General features: G+C 48.9%; 1 protein-coding gene across 1 annotated transcript in view; it reads right to left on the reverse strand.

The window, feature by feature from the left end:
• Nucleotides 1-11,616: 11,616 nt before the first annotated feature.
• Nucleotides 11,617-19,423, reverse strand: part of Kif26b (kinesin family member 26B) — a 403,437-nt gene continuing 395,630 nt past the window's right edge. Inside the window, 3 exon segments of the mRNA XM_038349915.1 lie at nucleotides 11,617-11,765; nucleotides 14,377-14,527; nucleotides 14,986-15,188. Of these exon segments, the coding sequence (XP_038205843.1) occupies nucleotides 11,617-11,765; nucleotides 14,377-14,527; nucleotides 14,986-15,188 (503 nt within the window).

The following is a 19,423-nucleotide window of genomic DNA, read 5'->3' on the forward strand; positions in this document are numbered from 1 at the left end:
TTTTCCTTTTCATACAGCTCTCCCCACTCCTGACAACAAGCCTGTAAACCTGAGTGGGTAGGTGGGCAAAGGGCAGGTGGTTAGGATGGAAGTGTGGCCTCTCTCTAGCCCTGACTAACGGTCATGCCCAAGGGGGGGGGAGTCAATTGAGAATGAGAAGTGTTACTTAAGTTAGCATTTCAGGATGTCAGAAAGGGAAAGACATGGCACAGGAACCCAGGAGTGGTGGAAACCTTTGATGATGGTAAATCCATAATTTTTCAGAGAGTGTAAGTAAGGAATCAAGGCAGGCCGAGCCTCTTGGACAGGATCCCTCTGCTGCTTTTAGAATCAAAACATCCCTTCTCCGAAGCAGCTTCCCGGGGGACTGTCTTTCCTTAGCCAGCCATGGAAGGTACTCACACCAGGAACGCTCATGCCTCTTACTTCTCCCACTTAGAATTGATTTGGAATTGCATGTGGATGGGTGGGACACTAGATGACACTGAGCCAGACCTCAGCAATATGTAGCTGGACTCAGCTATGTCCTTACAATCCTGTCCACTCGATGCCACAGCATTCTTTGCTTGGTGGAGACCCAAGCTGATGTTCCAAGCTGGGACAGAGCACAGCCACCTCACCTTGTCTCTCCCACACCTTTCTTTTCTTTTCTTCCCTGGGAACTCTCAACAAGTGATCTCAGGAACCCCAAGGTATGCTCCAGTCCTTAGGGAACCTACCCACTTGTTCATTGATAGTAGAGTTATCTCCCAGATAGACAGGCAGATGTGCATAAGCACAGCGACTAAGGGGCACAGTTTCTCAAGGAGTATGAAGTAAAGATTCCCCAACTGTCTATTCAAACCTGTGTGGAAAAGAGAGGCTGCGAACCACCTCACTTGTCAAGGTGTTGCCTGGAGCGATTTGTAACTCTGTGGCTCAGCCACTTGGAAGATCTGGGTTGAAGGAACAGGTGGACTCTGAGCAGACCATGAGGCAAATTTTCAGCCTGGGGAAAGTAATGTGCAGACAGTTCTGTAATGTGGGTGGTACTAACCTTTAAGAACTCCCTATGAGCAATGCTTTGTGTGTGTGTGAATGAGAGACGTGGACCTTGAGATGTTCTGCAGGAACGGCTCTGCGGAAAGGAGCTGGAATCCAGGAGTCCCGAGTGTTAGTGTGGGTTCAGTCTGCAGGGCTCTGAGCAGGAACTCACAACCAAACACTAAACATAGCCTAAACCCAAATATTATCCCCAACACAAGCCCTAACACTAACCCGACCCTAAACAAAACCACAACCCAAACTCTAACCCTATCTCTAACTAAAACTCTAACCCTAACCCTGAGCCTTCACCTACCGCTAACCCAAATCACCCTAACACAAAACCTAATCTTAAGCCTAACCTAACCCTAAACTAAACACTAGCACAAACCCTAACCTTAACCTAACCGTAACTATACTCCAGAAGGCCATACAGAAAAACCTTCAAGTTCTGTTACTGTTAAAGTTTAGATACTCAGTGCCCCCTGCCAGGTCTGAGTGGTCAGGGGTTTGTCCCCAACCTGGCTCTCCTGGGAGACCTTTAAGAGGTGGGACCTAAGGGAAAGTTCCCACGTCATTAGGATGGCCCAGGTGTCTTTCTCTGGGGTGCTTGTCCTGCTTCTGTTCCTGTGCCCTCCCCCACCCCATTGTATAATGACTGTGTAAGACCTCGGCACTGTGATTTTAGACATCCATGCTCTTGAACCTTGTGCCGATTTGTTTCTCTTGCTGATAAACAACTCATATTCTGTCAAAAGTTCAGAAAGTGAACAAAACCCACTGCTGTCTTAGGCCTGCTGAGCAAAGAAAGACCAGATCACCGCGCACCCCGCCCACTGCCTACCTCACTGAAAAATCCCCAGGGGAAACCAGACGGGACAGACCATTCCTGGGCTCTGACACCTGAGAACCCAGACATGCCCTGCAACCTCAGAGTCCACTACAAGCTATGGTTCTCAAACCAGTACCTGGCTTCAGGACTCCTCAGCCCAGAGTCCAGGGAGAGAGAGAGAGAGAGAGAGAGAGAGAGAGAGAGAGAGAGAGAGAGAGAGAGAGAGAGAGAGAGAGAGAGAGAGAGAGAGCGCACAAATTAATGGCAACAACAGCAGCGTTTCTCACTGGTGTGAACTAAAAGGTGATTTTTATTTCTTGGCTCTAGTTTGTCCAGTCTTTAAAAATCAAAGACTAAAGGTGCTTAGTGGAAGCAGACCTGTGATCCCAGCCCTTGGGAGGCTGAGGAGGGCAGAGTGCTGTGACTTCTAACCCAGCATGCACGACCTAGCAAGTTCCAGACCAGTCTGGGCTACAGAGTGGGACTTGGTCTCAAACAAAACAAAACAAAAAGTGAAAACTTAAAAAGCAAACTGAGCTCCTGGATCCACCATGGAAGGAGGAGCAGGCAGTTCACACATTTCAGCCATGAGAAGTGTGTGCCCTGCAGGTAGACGGGCCCTACACAGCCGTTCCCCCAGGGTGGCAGAGTGGTAATCTGCCAGTCACCTCCTTCAGGCAGGTGGACAATGCTCGCTGTGCCATTGTCTCTCTCCTCTTCCTTTCTTGTGCTTTCCCAGCTGAGGCTTAGCCCTGGGCCCATGCTGGAGGAACAGGCAGAGGCCTTTGCTGTTAAGATAATGGTGTGTATTCTCTTGTTCATCATGGGTGACTGTGTGTAGTCAGGCAGAACTCTGGAAGCCCAGGATTTATTTTATCCCAGTGACCAGAGGGGGCATCAATAAAGGTTTATTCGATGCTTGCTTCTATAGAGATGGCACAGGACTCAGAAACACTTTGCGCTTTCATGTCTTGGGGAATATTGTTGGGAATTTAGAAGCCAGGGTTGGTCAGTGGTTGGAAGGTCTCTGCTGGGCTATGTCTATAAAAGGCCACGGGCCTAGGTTTGACCTTGGCACCTAGCACTGCTACCCCTCTTCTGTGCACTATGGGCTTTGTGTCAGCTAGGGGTTCCAAATTCAGGCCTCTGGCACCTTCCTCAAGGGAGCCTGAAGTGTCTGCACCCCTATTCCTGGCTTTCCTGCTGCATCATCTCCCTGAGATGGTAGGTTGACTCATTCATAGCTGGTGTTGGCTGAGTGTCAGTGAGCTATGGAACTGGTTCTGGATGCTAGGAGACGGGGCTAGGAAAATCTCAGGCAGCAGCCTCCCCAGCACCCAGCTAAGTCTTTGTGGCCACACTCCAAGTGTTCCACATGTTTATAAAGATTTTTAAGAAATGCCTTCTTCAGCGTTAGGGTCAGGGTGAGGCTTAGACTCAGACTCCGGCAGCCCCTATATACACAAAGCTTCCTTAGGAACAGGAATAATCTGACCTGCTAAGTCAAGCTGAAGGGTTCTGGCATGGCTTTTCATGACATCTTATTTCTAAGGGCATCTAGTTGACCATGGGCATCATAATGCTATGGTAGACAGAATAGTAATGGGCAGGTTGACGATGTCCTCCCTGAGATGAAGGAATAGAAAAGAATGATGTCATGGGTTGGACATGAAACATCCCCACAGGCTCTTGTGTTTGAACATTTGGTTGTCAGTTTCTGGCATGATTTAAGGAGGTGGACTTGAGAACGTAGAACCTGTGTACTTGAGGCCACCAATGGGCCTGGAGGGCTTCCTTTATACTTCCCTGTAGAACCAGCGGCTGCCTCAGAACCACTGCGGATGAGCTACCCTACCTGGTGGGTCCACTGTATACCATGAAGTCATGAGCTAAAATAAATCTTTCTTCTCTGAGGTTGCTTCTGACAGATATGCGGTCACATGCATGAAACACACGGAAGGAGGCTAGAAAGATGGCCCCTCAGTAAAGTGCTGGCCACACACTTTGATCCCCAGAACCAACCCATGCTTTTAAAAAGCCAGGTGTGGTGGTGTGTAGTTGCAATGCCAGCACTGAGGAGGCGGAGAAAGGAGGATCCAGGCCTGTGAGAAATCCTGCCTGGAAAAATGTGGTGGGCTGTGCCCAGAGAACAGCATCTGAGGTTGACCTCTGCCCCCACACTTAGGTCACACACATGTGTACCCCCCCCCCCACACACACACATGTGGATAGCAATCTAGAAACTGTGACTGTGCAAAAGACAAAGCTGTTTCTCATGGTGACACTCGTTGTCCTGGCCAGCACTCAGCAGTGGGCCGGTGTGAACTCAGGACAGGCTGAGCTGACAGGCTATGTTTGACCCCTGGAGAACGAAGGGATGGGGGTCTTCATGGAGGAGTGGGACGACCAGAAGCAAGCCCCTCCATACCACGAGTTCCCTGTTCTCCCAAGGGAGTGGGCTGTACACGGCAATCCTCGAGTGTCCAGAGAAAGTGTCACCACCACTAAGACCCCTGATTTGGTTTTTATTTGTGGTTTCTTTGGTTACCTTTGGGGAGCCCAGGAAGGTCTTGTCTAGGGCCTGAGGAGAAGAAAAATGAGGAGTCTTAGGGACCCACACTCCAGGCAAGCTTGTCAGTGCAGGTTCAAAGATGCAGAGCAGTCCTGGGCAGGAGCTAGAACATGCATTTGTCTTGGTGACACCCTAAGCACTGGTGCACCAATGATTGGAGGTGCCCATTGCTATCTGTGCGGATGCCTGCCCTGGGGGGCAGGGGCTGCTCTAGGAGATGTCTATACAGTCCTGATCTCTTTTCTCCTTCTGGAATGTGCTTAGACACAGTTGACATAAATTCCAGTGTACTAAGGAAGCCTGTGTCTCAGCTTAAGTTGTCTACAACCACTGTTACACTCTGATTCTGTGTAACAACAGAAATGCTGAACTGAGGTGGACTCTATACCACGCCAGTTGACTCTGGGACATAGGACCGTTCCTGGGATTCGGTGGCTTAGCCCTCACCTCCATCCATTCCTGCCGGAGTCTCCGACTCGTTGGAGGACAGCCCCACAGTGGAACTAGACAGGGGAAACCCAGAGAACCTGTGGGGCCTCGCCTCACCCCATCCAGGCTAAGGTACAGTAGCTTTAGCATGGTGACCCACCTTGGTCCTTGAATGGAATACTGTTGTGCACAAAAGAACCTGCTGGATAAAGAAGGAGGCGTGACTCTGGGGAGAATAAAAGTGAACATTTAATGCCACCATAGTTTGATTCTTTTAAACACCAGATATTTTTTACAACATTTTATACCTCATATGCCACAAAGTCAGAGACCGTAGCCAGCAAACAACATCTTCACACCAGGAAATCGTACATAGCTTAATGGTTTCGTGTCACCAGCTGATGAGAACTATAGAATTCAATTTTTTTCTGGACTGTTCTCCAGACAATCTGTTCATATTTACCATGATCAAGCCAACAGCTAACTTTTATATAGTTATGTAAAAGCCCATACACAAAACCCAGCCTGCAAACAGACTGCTGGGGAACTGCCCAAGGCAGAAGAGTTAAAATTTCGACTACTGAACAAATGACTGTGTTTGAAAAAATTAACGGCAAACACTTGAGAGCTAAGAACTTAATTTTTAAAACAGCACCAATCCTCTACCCAGTTAAACAGTGACTTTGAAACATCTGACTTAAAATGAAGGCGTATGAACTTGTGAAGTTGCCAATTCTGATACAATCAATGCACTTGGGCAGGCCTTGTCTCCAGTTCCCCAATGGGCCCATTTCTACAGAGAAGCATATCGATATATACATACATACATCACTCGTGTGGACTCTCGCAGCCAGAGCTGGAAGAACGGCAAAGATCCTGTACCACAATGTCCTCATTTTACAACTTAGAAAATCCGAGTTCCGGACACGTTGCTTGTGTGTCCCAGGCCATAGGTAAGCCTACTGTTGACAACAGAATTAGATTCAGGGCGTTTGTCTGAGGCCCCTCATCTGCGATACATGTGCTCTGTACAGACACACCCATATGTACACACACTGGCACAGAGGAGCAGTGTGTGTCCATGTGCACACTCTGGGTGCAAGACGGTCTAACAGAGAGAGTCCAGGCATCTGGGCTCATGTCCCAGGTCTGCTGTGAGTCCCTTCTGTGACCCGGGACCAGTTAGTGACAGTGGATATCATTTTCTTCATCTATATATGTCCTTCCTCATGCTGGGGAGAGCTTCCAAATCATGTGCCACCAGCTACACCATCCCTTCCATTCCCAACTATCCCAGGAGGGCAGCTTTTATGACTCCCCCACAGACTGCCTAATACAGGAGGACCTGAGGCCCATCAGAATGCAGCAGCCTACCCAAGGTTTATAGCTAGTGATGGCACCAGCTGTGGCCCTGGCTCCCCGCCTCCCAGCTCCATGCTTTTCCTCCCAGTTCTAGCTGCCTCTCAAATGAGACTACTAGCCCAAACCCCTCTCTGCCTTTCAGAGATCCAGTGAGGGGACACATGCCATACGTTTTATGGGTTGTAAGACTCAATAAAGTGCTTTGGTTTCTTTAACAAATAGATCGTTACAACATCTATCCAAGGCGAGGACCATTGGGGATCTCGGGGCTGAGTAGAACCATACTGTCAGCACTTTCCTCGGGAGCTGTGTGGGGACCCAGGTGGAGGAGGCTGTTGGATCCTCTGCTACTGAGGCCCATGGAACCTGCTTTCCAACTTCGTCACCACGCCAGCTTGAAAAGAAGAACTTGGTCTCTGTCCCTTTGGCTGCCTACTAGAGAGACAGCCAAGCAAAGCTCTGCGCTTGGAGGAGGTGGTCCCACCCCTGGCCCTTCCCTGGCCCATGTCTCTGCTAATAGACTTTGCCGGAGTAAAGAAAACAAAAGAAGACAAAAACAGACTGAGCAAGCACACGCTCCAACTCAGAACATGGAGGGCATTCTTGACCGGGGTGCGTACACAGATCCAGAAACACAAGTTGTGCTACAGACAATTCTGAGGAGACAAACCAAGGATGATGTCACTGCGAATCAAGCCTGGCAGTGCAGGAGGCTGGCAGTGTGGCGAGCAGAGACAGGACAACTCCTCTGGGGAAGGCCACTCTAAGTGTACCTAAAATGAATGTGTGACTGTGGGATCGGAACACTCGCTCCCACAACTGTGACACTGGAAATTGCTGTATGTGGAGAATGTTAGGCTTGGGCCCTACCCACTGTACCACACTGTGTCCAACACTGTGACGTCAGCTCAGGTTTCGTATAGGTTCCCCTACCCCCACCCCAAGTAGAACGTGTTTGTTTAGGGATGGATAAATAACTCATAGGAATTTTCAAAAAACCTTTTTTTTGAGAGGATATATAGGATTTAAGAGAGTTTCCTAGGTTAGAATTCTGCTTTTATTCTTATGGAAATAACGCAGAACTTGTCATTTTGAAATATGTTCTGTCTGACACACCAGGAAGATGGCTAAAGGATAGAGTTTATATTGTTTTCCGAACAGCTTTGTAATGCCATAAAGTGGTTACAGATATTGTTCAGAAGACGAGAGAGGTATTCTGTGGGATGTAAAAGAATGCTGTGTTTCTGTCACTTCAAAAAAAAAAGTAGATCCATTCACCAATCATGTCTGTGAAACTCGCCCTCCACAGTTTAGCTTGGCATGGAGACCAGCGATCTGGGCCGACCTCTCCCACTGTGGGGCTGTCCCACCTGTGTTAGCACTGAGGACACCTCTTTCAACATGGAAAGCTGGGCCAAGCTGCTAGGTGGTGGCAGGGATGTTCCAGGGGCAATGGCAGTGGACAGCGTTGTCAGCTTCAACTCCTAGAACACAGGGTTTTCAACCTGTTTCTAATGGGCCCCGGCTTTGGGTTTCAATGATAAACTCCCCTAAAAGGGAGGAAATGTTTTTGCATTATGTCCAAGGAAAGAACAACATTTGGGAAATCTGTTTTCAATTTTGGAAGGAACTCGTTTTTAGTAACTTCTTTTACAGACAAGAATTCTTGATGGAATAAGGAACCCAAAAAAAAGTAGCCACTTTGGGCTCAGGGCTCAATTTCAGATCAGCAAAGGCCGTATTTGCACTGTGCAAATTGTGGGCTTTTGCCAACCTCACCTTCACTATGAGGAAGTCAAGGTCAGACAGCAGCTTCAAAATACAAATCTACCAGGGAGGCATGTGAATGAGCTCAAATTAATGAGCAGCTCGGGAATCTGAAGGCCAGAGAAGGTGGCTGTTCCCAAGAATGGAAATCAAGCACTCCCTGAGTGGGTAGGTCCTTTTGAAGCGGCTCCCTATGCAGTCTGAGTGCTCCTTCCTGGACACAAGACCCCAAGCTCAAGGCTGAGTCCTGACAAATGGGACCCGGTTCTTGCCTGTTGAACATTTCTGCTGCCCACCCCCTGCCCCTTTCCTGGGGCTGTGTATGGTGGTCTTTACCCCAGTCTCTAGCTCAAGAGCCCTTCTCCTGCTTGGAGATCACTGCTCACGGTCATTGCTGTGTCACTAGGGGACCCACCTCTGCATTTGCTTTGTATGCTCCCCGTGTTCAGAACAGCAATCAGAGTTGAAATCATAGTGCCAGGTTCAACTCTGCCGAGATGAAAGCGAGAGGCGGCTTCCTGGGGTGTTCGGGAGGGTTCAAGGAGGAGATCAAAGCCTCCAGCTCTGAGGGGGGCCTTGGAAGCCAAGACAGAGCAGCAATGCAGGCTCCCTGGGAGCAGCAGCACCCTTCCTCACCCCCAGATGATATGAACCAAGTGGTGGTTTCCTCCTGGGAGAACGATGCGCCTGTCTCCAATTTTTACTCAGATATTTCGTTTGTTTTTCTTTCAGTTTTACCTGGCTGCAAACGCTTCTACCTCACATTAAGTTCGTTGAAGCAGGGCTAGAGTTGGGGTGTGTAGGAGTGGGGTGGGGGGCGATGGACAGAATTTAAGTAAGGCCTATGTGCTTAAATAATCATTTTAAGGGAACAATTCCTGCCCTTCTATGGACAGATGATGAAACAGAAGTGAGTTTTTTGACATCCCTTTGCCCTCTTGTCCCCTCCCTTTGGCCTCCAAACCAAACCTGGAGCCACCTCCCAGCGGCACTGGCTTCAGATGGCAGGCTTACTTCTTTGCGCCTAAAGATTTGCATTCCCACAGGCAGCTCATAGGCAGGGCGGGAAACAGGTGTATCATGGGAGGCAGGGGTTCTCCACAAGTTATCAGTTAAGATAATGCAATGCCATGCGGTAGATTGAGATGTTCACAGTTTACTTTGGAGGGGGACAGGATATGAGAACAAACAAGAGATACACACCATTTCACACAATATCTCCTGCACCACACCCTGGTGGGTCCTGTGGGATGCCCTGCCACGTGGATGTGGCCTCCTAGGAGGCTTACCTGACTTGGTGATAGAACCCTAGGGACACTGCCAAGCCACGGGTGCTGTAGCAGGAAGTTGCTTGGAATGTATGCAAACAGGTCTTTATGGGAGGCAGCTGAGGGCCTCCCTGCCAAGAGAACCTGCTGACTGAGAGTCTACTCTCTGTAGATGAGTCAGCATGGTCTCACTCCAGCAAAGGCACTGGGCTCTGTTGGTGGCTGGCTAAAGGATTCCCCGAGGCCTGGTGACCTCAGGGTTGAGGGAAAAGGCAGCAGGGACTAAAGCCAAACTCATAGATTACTAATCAAACGAATCTGCTCTGAAGAAGGGAAAAGAAATCCAGACATGCTCACTTTTAAAAATATTTCCCAAACCAAGGCCTTTCATGAAAAACAAAACACAGAAGTATATTTGAAGCCAGCAATCAAAACAGATGTTCATAGTATTGGCATCCCTATGAGTCCAGAAGCTTCCAAGAACATTGCTGTTAAGCAGGCCCATGCACACATCTGTTATGAGACTGAGCTCGGCCCTGAGCCCAGGAGTCCTGGAGAACGGCACTGGGGAGGAGCTGTGGAAGATCTGGGGAGGCCCTGTTTCCCCAGGAGACACGGGGAAATGTGCTATTCCAGAGCTCAGACCATTTAGCCAGCAGCTTGGGACCCCATGAGGCTGGCTTTCGATCCACAGGGCTGACCTCTAGAACAGTCAAGCTGGCAGTCTCATCTGAGCCACGTTCTGGGTAAAGGATCAGGTGACATGGCACTCACATGACTGCAGCTTCTATGTGGTGTGTTCTGTTGGCCACATACCACGCTGCACTGGGATACATGTGTCCAGAGAAAGGGCTGGTCCAGAAATACAAAGTTCTTTCTCTTTGGGGAGCATCTGGGTTTGAGGAGTTGGTTAGTGGGAGGGCGTGGATGCAAAGTCTTCTTTCCAAAACCCCTGAGCATGTATATACACAGGCAGGCTGCGCAGGCTCCGGGGGAGAGAATTCTTGGTTCTCTTGGGATGCTCAGTTTTTCCAGAAGCCTATGGTCAGCCAATGCCCATAACATGGTCCAACAACCCTGAAGGCAGGGGAGTAATTTGAGAATGAAGTCCTCAGTTTTAGTGGGGAGCAAGACCTAGGTCTCCCCATTCATTCAGCTCTGACCTGCACTTCCAGGGTTCTGGAATTTAGAGATGTGATTCCTCTCAGTGCCTCAGGACACCAAGGCCACGGGGAAGCTACAGAGGCTTTAGGATAGGTGAGAGATGACCTCTTGCTAGTAGACAGAATCCGGGGTGACAAAAAGCTATGCAACCCCAACCCCAAGCTTCCTTTTTCTAAATGGATGTCAAGTCCCTGAACCCGTGTAAGCCTAAGAGGGTCTCAACACAGACAACCTCCACCCCATGTAATAACACCATATTACATGAAGATAAAGAAGCAGGGTTCTGCTCAAGTTGTCCAAGCTTTCCAGCCACAGGTTTGGGGCTAGAAAGGAGCATGAACTTGATTTAATACATGAAAGAAACAAGAACAGGTTACCCTGAACCCTTCCCTTAAAGACATCCCCCCTCATCAGTAATGCTCATGCGCACTCATCCCATGCCCGACCCTGGAGCTGTTGGCTGACCTGCTGTTCAGGGAAGGTGGCGTCTTCTGTCCCCTGCCCTCCTAAGCCTCCCTGGAAAACACACTGGCTCATGCCAATGGAGTCTCCATGTTCTGAGTGGCCTTACCGGAACAACCATGAAAGACAGTTAACATTTATTCAGCTGCAATACTGATTAGGAAACAGCACAACAAACACAACTTCTTGGGAACAAACAGCAAGTCAGAACCAAGAGAAAACAAGCTGCAAATGCATTTCCAAAACTGGGTTGAGTTTTCGGGTTTTGTTGATTTCTTCTTGACTAGCACCATCTGGACACAAGAAAGAACGAACACAAATGTTTGGATAATCATAAAGATTTGCAAGGCACTTAATCCATCATTCTGGGTCATCTTGTTGGTGTTCTGCTTTCAATGGCAATCCCGCGTCACCCTCCCCTTCCTCACGACTGCAAGGTAAGAATCTCTTGGCTAGCAGTCCTTATGTACAGAGTTCTTCAAGGTTCCTCAAAGTGCTTTCTCAGTCCCACGGGTTTTCCCATCACTTCCTCCTTCCACGTGTTGGTGTCTTTACCTTTCTTCCCTACAGAAAACAAAGGAAACATCGCCTTTCACTCCTCGCTCACTCCAGACTTGCCACCAACCTTCATCCGCATCCTAGTGTCTTGAGCGTTGCCAGCACAGAGGGCCTGGGAGGGTGGTGTCCTGCTGAAGTCCTAGGGAGCGAGGGGCTGATGGCTTGGAGCCTGCTGGTCCTTATCGGCGCCTGGAGGTGATGTCAAAGCAGGTGATCATCATGAGATGAGCCTTGCAGAAGTTGACGCGGCTCTCCAGGCGCTCCGTCACGCCCTCCAGGGCCTCCAGGTACTCCAGGGAATCCAGCTGCAGGACCTGCTCCAAGTCAACTGAAAGAGAAAGGAGCTCCTGGAGATGGGACAGCTACTTGTAGGAAGGGCTACCTCCCCTTCCTCCTCTGGGCTAAGGTTGCCTGAGGTGGAATCACACACACACACACACACACACACACACACACACACACACACACACACACACCGTGGTTTCTAGCTCCTGATATTCAGAGACGGTTCTGAGGAACAGGGAGGTGGTCTAGAACCTTCCCATGTTTGCCCCAGCTGCCTCCAGTACAGATTTGTGAGGTCCTCACTCTACTGATCTGTTAACCAAGGCAAGCAACTCTAGGGTGCTATGGCAGCAAGAGTCCGCCTTTCAGGAGTGGCGTTCGTTACCTGAGTGACATGCACACCATACCTCCCTAGAGAGAACAGGCTCCCATTCCTGTACGATCTTACTCACTGGTCACTGGGGAGGGGGGATATGATATTTAAAACACATGTATTAATAACTAAAATTCCCTTGAGCTCACAAAGGCAAGTTGAGTCATATAACCATGATGCCTTGCACCCAAGGTCTTTGTCCATTCCCTTCCTCGGGGTAGAGGTCTGGGGTCCCTTTGCCCCATTATGACTTGGCAGAGTGGTAGACAGCCTGGTCCCTGTTCTAGGGGTACTGTCAAAGGTCCGCACGGGGAGTGAAGCATGGATATCAGTGTGGGTGGCCTGGCAGGGGCTTCACATTGGAGTCCTTGCTGGGCAACACCACCTCAGCTGCCATCATTTCTTAAACAGCAACACAAGTGGAGGAAGTGACAGGATTCTTGCCCTCTCTTCCTGTCCACCTTGAGTCTCTGACAAGAATGGCACCGCAGATGAGATGACGTGCAAACCACACCCTGCTACAGACACGCGAGGGTCTGTGGTGGAGTGGGATTCTCTCTACAGGGGAAGTCTCCATGCAGTCAGAAAGGGTCCCTCTTCACGGTTATATTGCCAGTACGGACTGCAGCTAGGAACAGACCCGGGCCCTGCATCTCAGCTCAGGGTACTGAAATCAGAGCCTCACCCTACCATAAGCACATCAGGCGACATCACAGGCCCTGGAAGGAGGCAACAGGAGGAAAAACTAAAGCTGGAGGTGGATCCCCGCACACGGCTGTTCTAGCACGGCCTGCAGCCCATCTGAGAGCGTCAGCACGCAGCCTCCTTGATTTTTTTCCAATTCCTGTTTTAAATTTATCTTTTTTTAAAAAAAAATCTGTAATTCCCCCCTTTCATGTAACCTTCTAGCCATTGTTTTTCTCAGCATCAAAAAAAAAAAATTACTGACTCTTGACATGGACCAAGGCAGGAAGAGAGCAAACGCCCCCTCCAACCATCTGAGGCCCATGTGTACTGATAGGCAAATTCATTCACATCCTAGAAAAAAAGAGGAAGTTTGGAAAATGAAGATCATTTTCAAGCCTGTCGTGGGCATAAGCTGCTTTTGAAAAACAAAGTTCTAAGAAGCTGTTGAAAATGAAGGTTCTGCCTAAGGGAAGCCCCTGTGGTTAGGAAGGACACAGGGATCCATGGGAGAAGCGGGTGAGAGCCGAGAAGGAGAAAGAGGCATGGGGTGTGCGTTAATGTCTCAGTCACATTTTAGCTCATGTCCTTGTTCCTATGCTGGTCTCGTTCTACCTTAGATGAAGACACTGTTGTTGGGAGAGTTTGTGTCTTCGTCCAAATCCCCCACCAAGGAATTAACCATGTACCATGGAAGCAGGCATTGAAGCATCTTCCGCCAGGAGCCGCTAGCTAGCTGACTGAACTCTGAGATAACTGCAGTTCTTTCCGCCAGATGCCAAACACCCTCTTTAGGCTGTGCAGCCTAAGCACTCATTCTGGCTTAGAATCACCCTGTGGTACAGGCTTGGCCACTCTTCTTTTTTACACTAAGGAAACCAAGACCCAGAGAGCCAAACACCTTCCCTAAAGTCACACAGTCAGCATATAGGAAAACAAAAACAAAACAAAAAAAAAACAAAAAACAAAACAAAACAACAACAACAACAACAAAACAGTATCCAAATCAGGTCTATGGGACCTTGAGCAGAGCCACAGATGCAATGACAAACAGTAGGACTCTCTGTCCTATAGGCTACCCAGAAAGAGGCAGTGTAACAGTGGATTATTGCTCTCAGTGGGTACAATCAGGAACTGGTAGATCCTGGCCCTTCTGTGCCGGTCTCATTTCCACTCTGTTTTTAAACCAGCTCTTTGGGACTGGATCCTAAGCTGCTGGGCTCTACCTGTGAGTTTCCTGTGAGAGCCACCAGGAGGGGGCGATCTTAGGAGAAGAGTGTTCCAAAGGGATGTGGGTAGCTGAGGGTTGGAGGGAAGAGCTGAACAGGAAAGTGGGGGAGAGAGAGTATTTGTAATGCTGCTGACATATTTTACCCCCGGACAAGTCTTCTAGGATTGGTCCCGAATCAATGTACTAGTCAGGGCAAAGTTAAGCCTTATTTTGCAGTAAATGGAATGACGAGGAACAAATAAATTAGAGATAATCCAATCTACCCCTCAACAGGAACAGTAGAATCGTGGAGAGTTACCAGGCAGTTAAGATCACCTGGGCTTTTGGCTTAACGGAGATAACCCCAGGGCCGGTCCTCAGACTTACATTCACGAAGCCACTTGTTGGGGTCCAGCATCAGGTACTGTTTGGTTGCTTCCAGCTCCTTCATCAGCCACTCGTACTTGGCTCGGACCTCAGCGATTCTCTGCTGCCGATGCTCCAGGATTTTCAGCTTGGCGTTGAAGCACATGACTTCCTGCCCACAGAGGAAGGGAGGGGTTGGAGAGGGAGACAAGCAGAGGGCCTCTGCTCTAACTCTGTTCCGCAGCCTCCTCCAGAAGGGAGGACTGAGAAAGGACCGATGACAAGCTCCCAGCTTCCCAGAAGCATGGCAGGGAGCCTTGTGACCTCGACAGACAAGACAACTCCCGAGAGACTACCAAAGGCTATTCTCACCAAGAAGGCACACGACCCCTCAAAATGTTGGTGTTCACTAGGGTGTAAAACCTCAAAACAAGAAACCAGAGAAGTCCCTCAGCCCATTAGGCCCCAGCTCACTAACATTTAAGGTGTTCCAGAGAAGGAGCATATAGTGCCTATCCCACAACCCCCTGCCACCACCCACTGCCCACACTGAGCCTGGGAAGGCTCCCCTGAAGTTCTTAGGGCAGGACCTGCCAGGAACTGGGACCCTTGGGAAGGAAGTGGCCTCACCTTGCTGGCACCTCCTCTTCGTCGCTGAAGTCGCTCCACATCATCAATTTCATAGACTTTAATCTCAAAAGGTTCCCCAAGCCCCCTCTGGGTGCTCCTCAGGGGGCCGTCCACCCAGCGGACCCCTGTACTGCTGGCAGTTTTCCTCACAGGTGATGGGGTGTCAAGGGACAATGCCGGAATGAGCCTCCTCCTCTGAGAACCTAAGGCAAGAAGAGAAGATGCCGGTGAACTTGACCAGAAGGGACAGCAGAGGGTCATAATGAACATCCCTCATTAACTGCAGTCAGAATGGACAACATCCGTCATCAGCTTTGGAGCCATGTGTGAAGTCCTCCAGCCTCCCACTACCCCTTTGGCCTCTTAACCCATTGTTTGCTTCATCCCCAGGTGAACAAAATCCTTGTTTGGCCTTTAGGGCCACCTCCTACCAGGCACTCCCAGCATCCCCCAGGGTATGCAGGGAAGGACATGAGCCAGGCTGGCACAATCCCGGCAGGGCTGGGTGTTCTGATGAAGTTATAGGTGTCCCAGCTACAGGAACAATGTCCTAGTGTTTGGTACTGTACCTGGAAGCCCGCTGTAAGTGACGATGTCATAAACTATCCAAGAAGCCTTCTACTCTGTGAAGAAGACTGCAAGCTGCACCCCACTCTCAGTGGTCCTTCTCTACATGGGGGAGGTGATGGGGGGAACCTCTGGCCTCACACACAACGGAAGAGAGCTCTGCCATCACATATGGAGTTTCTCCATGTAGACAAGCCTAATCCTGCCTGATGTATGCACGGCATCTCATTAGATCCCCACATGATACAGGTACAAAGATGGCAGGTGCTCTTCCTGGGTCTTCTCTTCATGTGTGAAGGTTCATGTGTAGGCACAGGTGCTCACACACATGTGGACAGGTGTGTGGTGGCCAGAGGTCACTCCAGCCATCATCCACCTTGGCTTTTGAGACATTGGCATGGAACTTGCTGAGTAGACTAGGCTGGCCAGCCAACAAGCCCAGTGATCCACTTGTCTCTGTGACCCCAGCACTGAGATTACACACAGCTGACCTTTTCTTTATTTTCTCTCCTCTCCCTCTCCTCCATTCCTTCCACCCTCCTTCTCTTCCTTCTTTTTTCCCCTTAATGTAGGTTCTGAAGATTGAATGCAGGTTCTTAGACCTATGTGGCGAGCACTTTATTACGCCAGCTGCCTCCTTAGACCCAGAATTCCTTACTTCACACACATACATGAAGGGCATGTATTAATAGTCATTAACTGATTGCTGGCTTGTGGCACTTTCAGGGTATGACAGAACCATTTCCAGGAGGTGACAGAACCATTTTGAAGAGGTTGTTCTTAGTGGCAGAAACTTAAGTCACTGGGGGAAGTACCTTTGACATATCTCAAAACACAAACTATAAATTGCCAATAAATAGCTGGGTGGTGGTGGCACACGCCTTTAATCCCAACACTCAGGAGGCAGAGGCAGGCGGATCTCTATGAGTTCAAGGCCAGCCTGGTCTACAGAGCTAGTTCCAGGACAGGTTCCAAAGCTACAGAGAAACCCTGTCTCAAAACAAAACAAAACAAAGAAAACTTGCCAATAAATATAGAAAACTGCTTAGTCTCATCAGCCACTAGAGAAACACATGTCAAAATTACATGGAATATGATTTTACTCCAGGCAGAATGACTCCTGGTGGGTGGTGGTGAGGAAGCTCAGAGGGTAAAGGTGCTGTCTACACAAGCTTGGAACATGAGTTCAGTTCCCAGAGAGAATCGACAGTGCAAAGTTATCCTCTGCCCGCCACATGTGAACTGTGACATATACATGTACACATTCATGCACAAATACACACTAAGAATATTAATTAATTAATTAGTTAATTAATTTTGGTTTTTTTGAGGCAGGGTTTCTCTGTAGCTTTGGAGTCTGTCCTGGAACTAGCTCTTATAGACCAGAGATCTGCTTGCCTCTGCCTCCTGAGTGCTGGGATTAAAGGCATGCACTACTACCCACCGCCCAGCAACAAATGATTTAAATTTTATTAGGTTAAATTTATTAGACTATCATTAGGAAAAAACACGGTGAAGATGTAAATTAAAAGGGACTCTCACAGCCGGGCAGTGGTGGCGCACGCCTTTAATCCCAGCACTCGGGAGGCAGAGGCAGGCAGATCTCTGTGAGTTCAAGACCAGCCTGGTCTACAAGAGCTAGTTCCAGGACAGGCTCCAAAGCTACAGAGAAACCCTGTCTTGAAAAACTAAAAAAAAAAAGGGACTCTCACAAATTATTTGGGGGAATGTAAATTAATACTACCATTGTGGAGAACAGTAATGACTAGCTTAAAAAGCTAGCAATGGATCTACTATGTGATCTAACCATTCCACTTCTAGGGCTGTATCCATAGGGAGTGAAATGTGCCTACGAAAGACACACCTGTGCTCATCTTTTTGGAACACTATTTGCAACAGCTAAGACATGGAACTGAACCCAGGTCTTCTACAAAAGCAGCACAAGGTGTTTATCAGTATCTGAGCTAGGTGCCCTCAGACAGCCTTGGGCATCATCAGGATGACTCTGATTGCAGAAGAAAAGAGGCAGAATTGACAAAGTCATGGAGTGGGATGATGTATTGGTTAGTTACTGCTGTGTAACAAATGATCCCAGATGCTGAAACCTCCATCATTTAACTCACATATTCCTGTGAAGCCAGCTCCTGGAGCATCAATGGCAGAGGCCATGCCTTCCATCACTCACGAGGGCACTACAAGTGGGACACTGATTGCCATGCCATCATGGAAGAGGCCTTGGCACAGGATCTGAACTCGTCCACACATACATAAGATTTGGGGCATTTTCCTCATGGTTTACCATCTCTACTTCAGAAGATGGTATTTCTAGCTTTTGCTGAACTTAATTTCTTCCCTAACTACTTCTTCCAGGTTGCTGGTGGGATCTGGGGTAGTCTCAGCAACAGAGAGCCACAAGAAGTAGAAACTCCCAGCTAAGTAGAAGTCCTAAAGCATACTGCCCCTTCATCAGCCAGCACATGGTCAAGACGTGTAGACATTCAGTGCGTAAACACAACACTTGGGTTGATAACTCTCTTCCTAAGTTTGCATCATGAGTGGGTCAGGTTTGGTTTAAGAAGTGCCTAACTGGCTGGGCAGACATTGTTCCCCACTGGGCCAGGTTATCTTCACTCTAATTCAGAGCTTGAGGCTACACAGTGGTGTATTGCCTACCACAGAGGGCCGGCTAGGAACTGTGAAGAATCAATGAAAATCTACTCACACAAGTTCCTCTTGAGAGTTTATAATGACTTTCTGTTGCTGACTATGCTCTATTGTGTGCTTTTAGTACAGTTCTACAGAGCTCTACAGAATGCATCTGTGTGCTCTTACTACAGTTCCCACGTGCTCAAGGGGTAATGCCACCTGGCTGTACCTTTTCCAGGCTCTCACTATGCTCACTGAGAATGTGCCCCTTGAATGCACCCCACTATGTTGCAGCAAGTGGGCCATACACTTGCTGCTCCAAACCTGGGCTCCCATGATTTATTTCCTCGGCCTCCAAAGCCATCCACTCTGTCCGTCTGTGTACGGACAGGCTCTTCCCCCACAGCCATCTTCACTTGCTTTGATTTGCAGGATCTTGCCTATGGCAGAAAGCTTCCTGCGCTGCTGGTCGGCAGGATACGCCCAGCGCCCAGCACGTGGCTGTACGTCTCTCTGTTCGCTGCTCCCTTTTAGGCTATTACTCCTCTCTCTGAATATTTCGCACCTCTCAGAGTTGTCTTACACTCACGAGGCTGCCCGTCCTCCCGCATCACCAGCTCCTCCCACATCACCAGCTCAGTCTGAGAGTAGAGAGGATGCCTGATCAATGTCCGGCAACTGCTGCAGGGCAGATCCCGGGTGTCCCAGAGGCCAGCGTTTTGCAGGGGTGGTCTACAGAGTGACACTGTTGGAAAGAGGTAGGACATTTGGAAGGTGGGGCAGAGTAGGAGGTCTTGGGTAGCTGGGGAGACTCTGAATGGAATTGTGGGAATGCAGCTTCCTTCTCCCTTTTCACTCCCAACCACCATTGCGCCACTCTCTACGCCAGTGCTGCCTCAGCACTGGCCCCAAACCAAGACGGTCAACGGATCATGACTGAACCCAGAACATGAAATAGCCTCTCTCCTTTCTAAGATGGTCATCTCAGACATCAGTTTATAGTAACAAAAAACCGTCTAATGCAGTAACTAAAAATGAAGTTCACTAACATACGGTTTTTCTATGGAAAGAATGTCAGACTATTGTTTTTAGTTTTATAATAATAATATGCCCAGCCTTATTTATCCAAACCACCATTTTTTTCTTGCACATATGAAAACTAAGGCCCAGAAAGGCTAAATAAAAGTCACATAGCTTATGGCCCCGAGTTTAATCTTTTCCATAC

This window comes from Arvicola amphibius, chromosome 12 (genome assembly GCF_903992535.2).
Source record: "Arvicola amphibius chromosome 12, mArvAmp1.2, whole genome shotgun sequence".
Taxonomy (NCBI): domain Eukaryota; kingdom Metazoa; phylum Chordata; class Mammalia; order Rodentia; family Cricetidae; genus Arvicola; species Arvicola amphibius.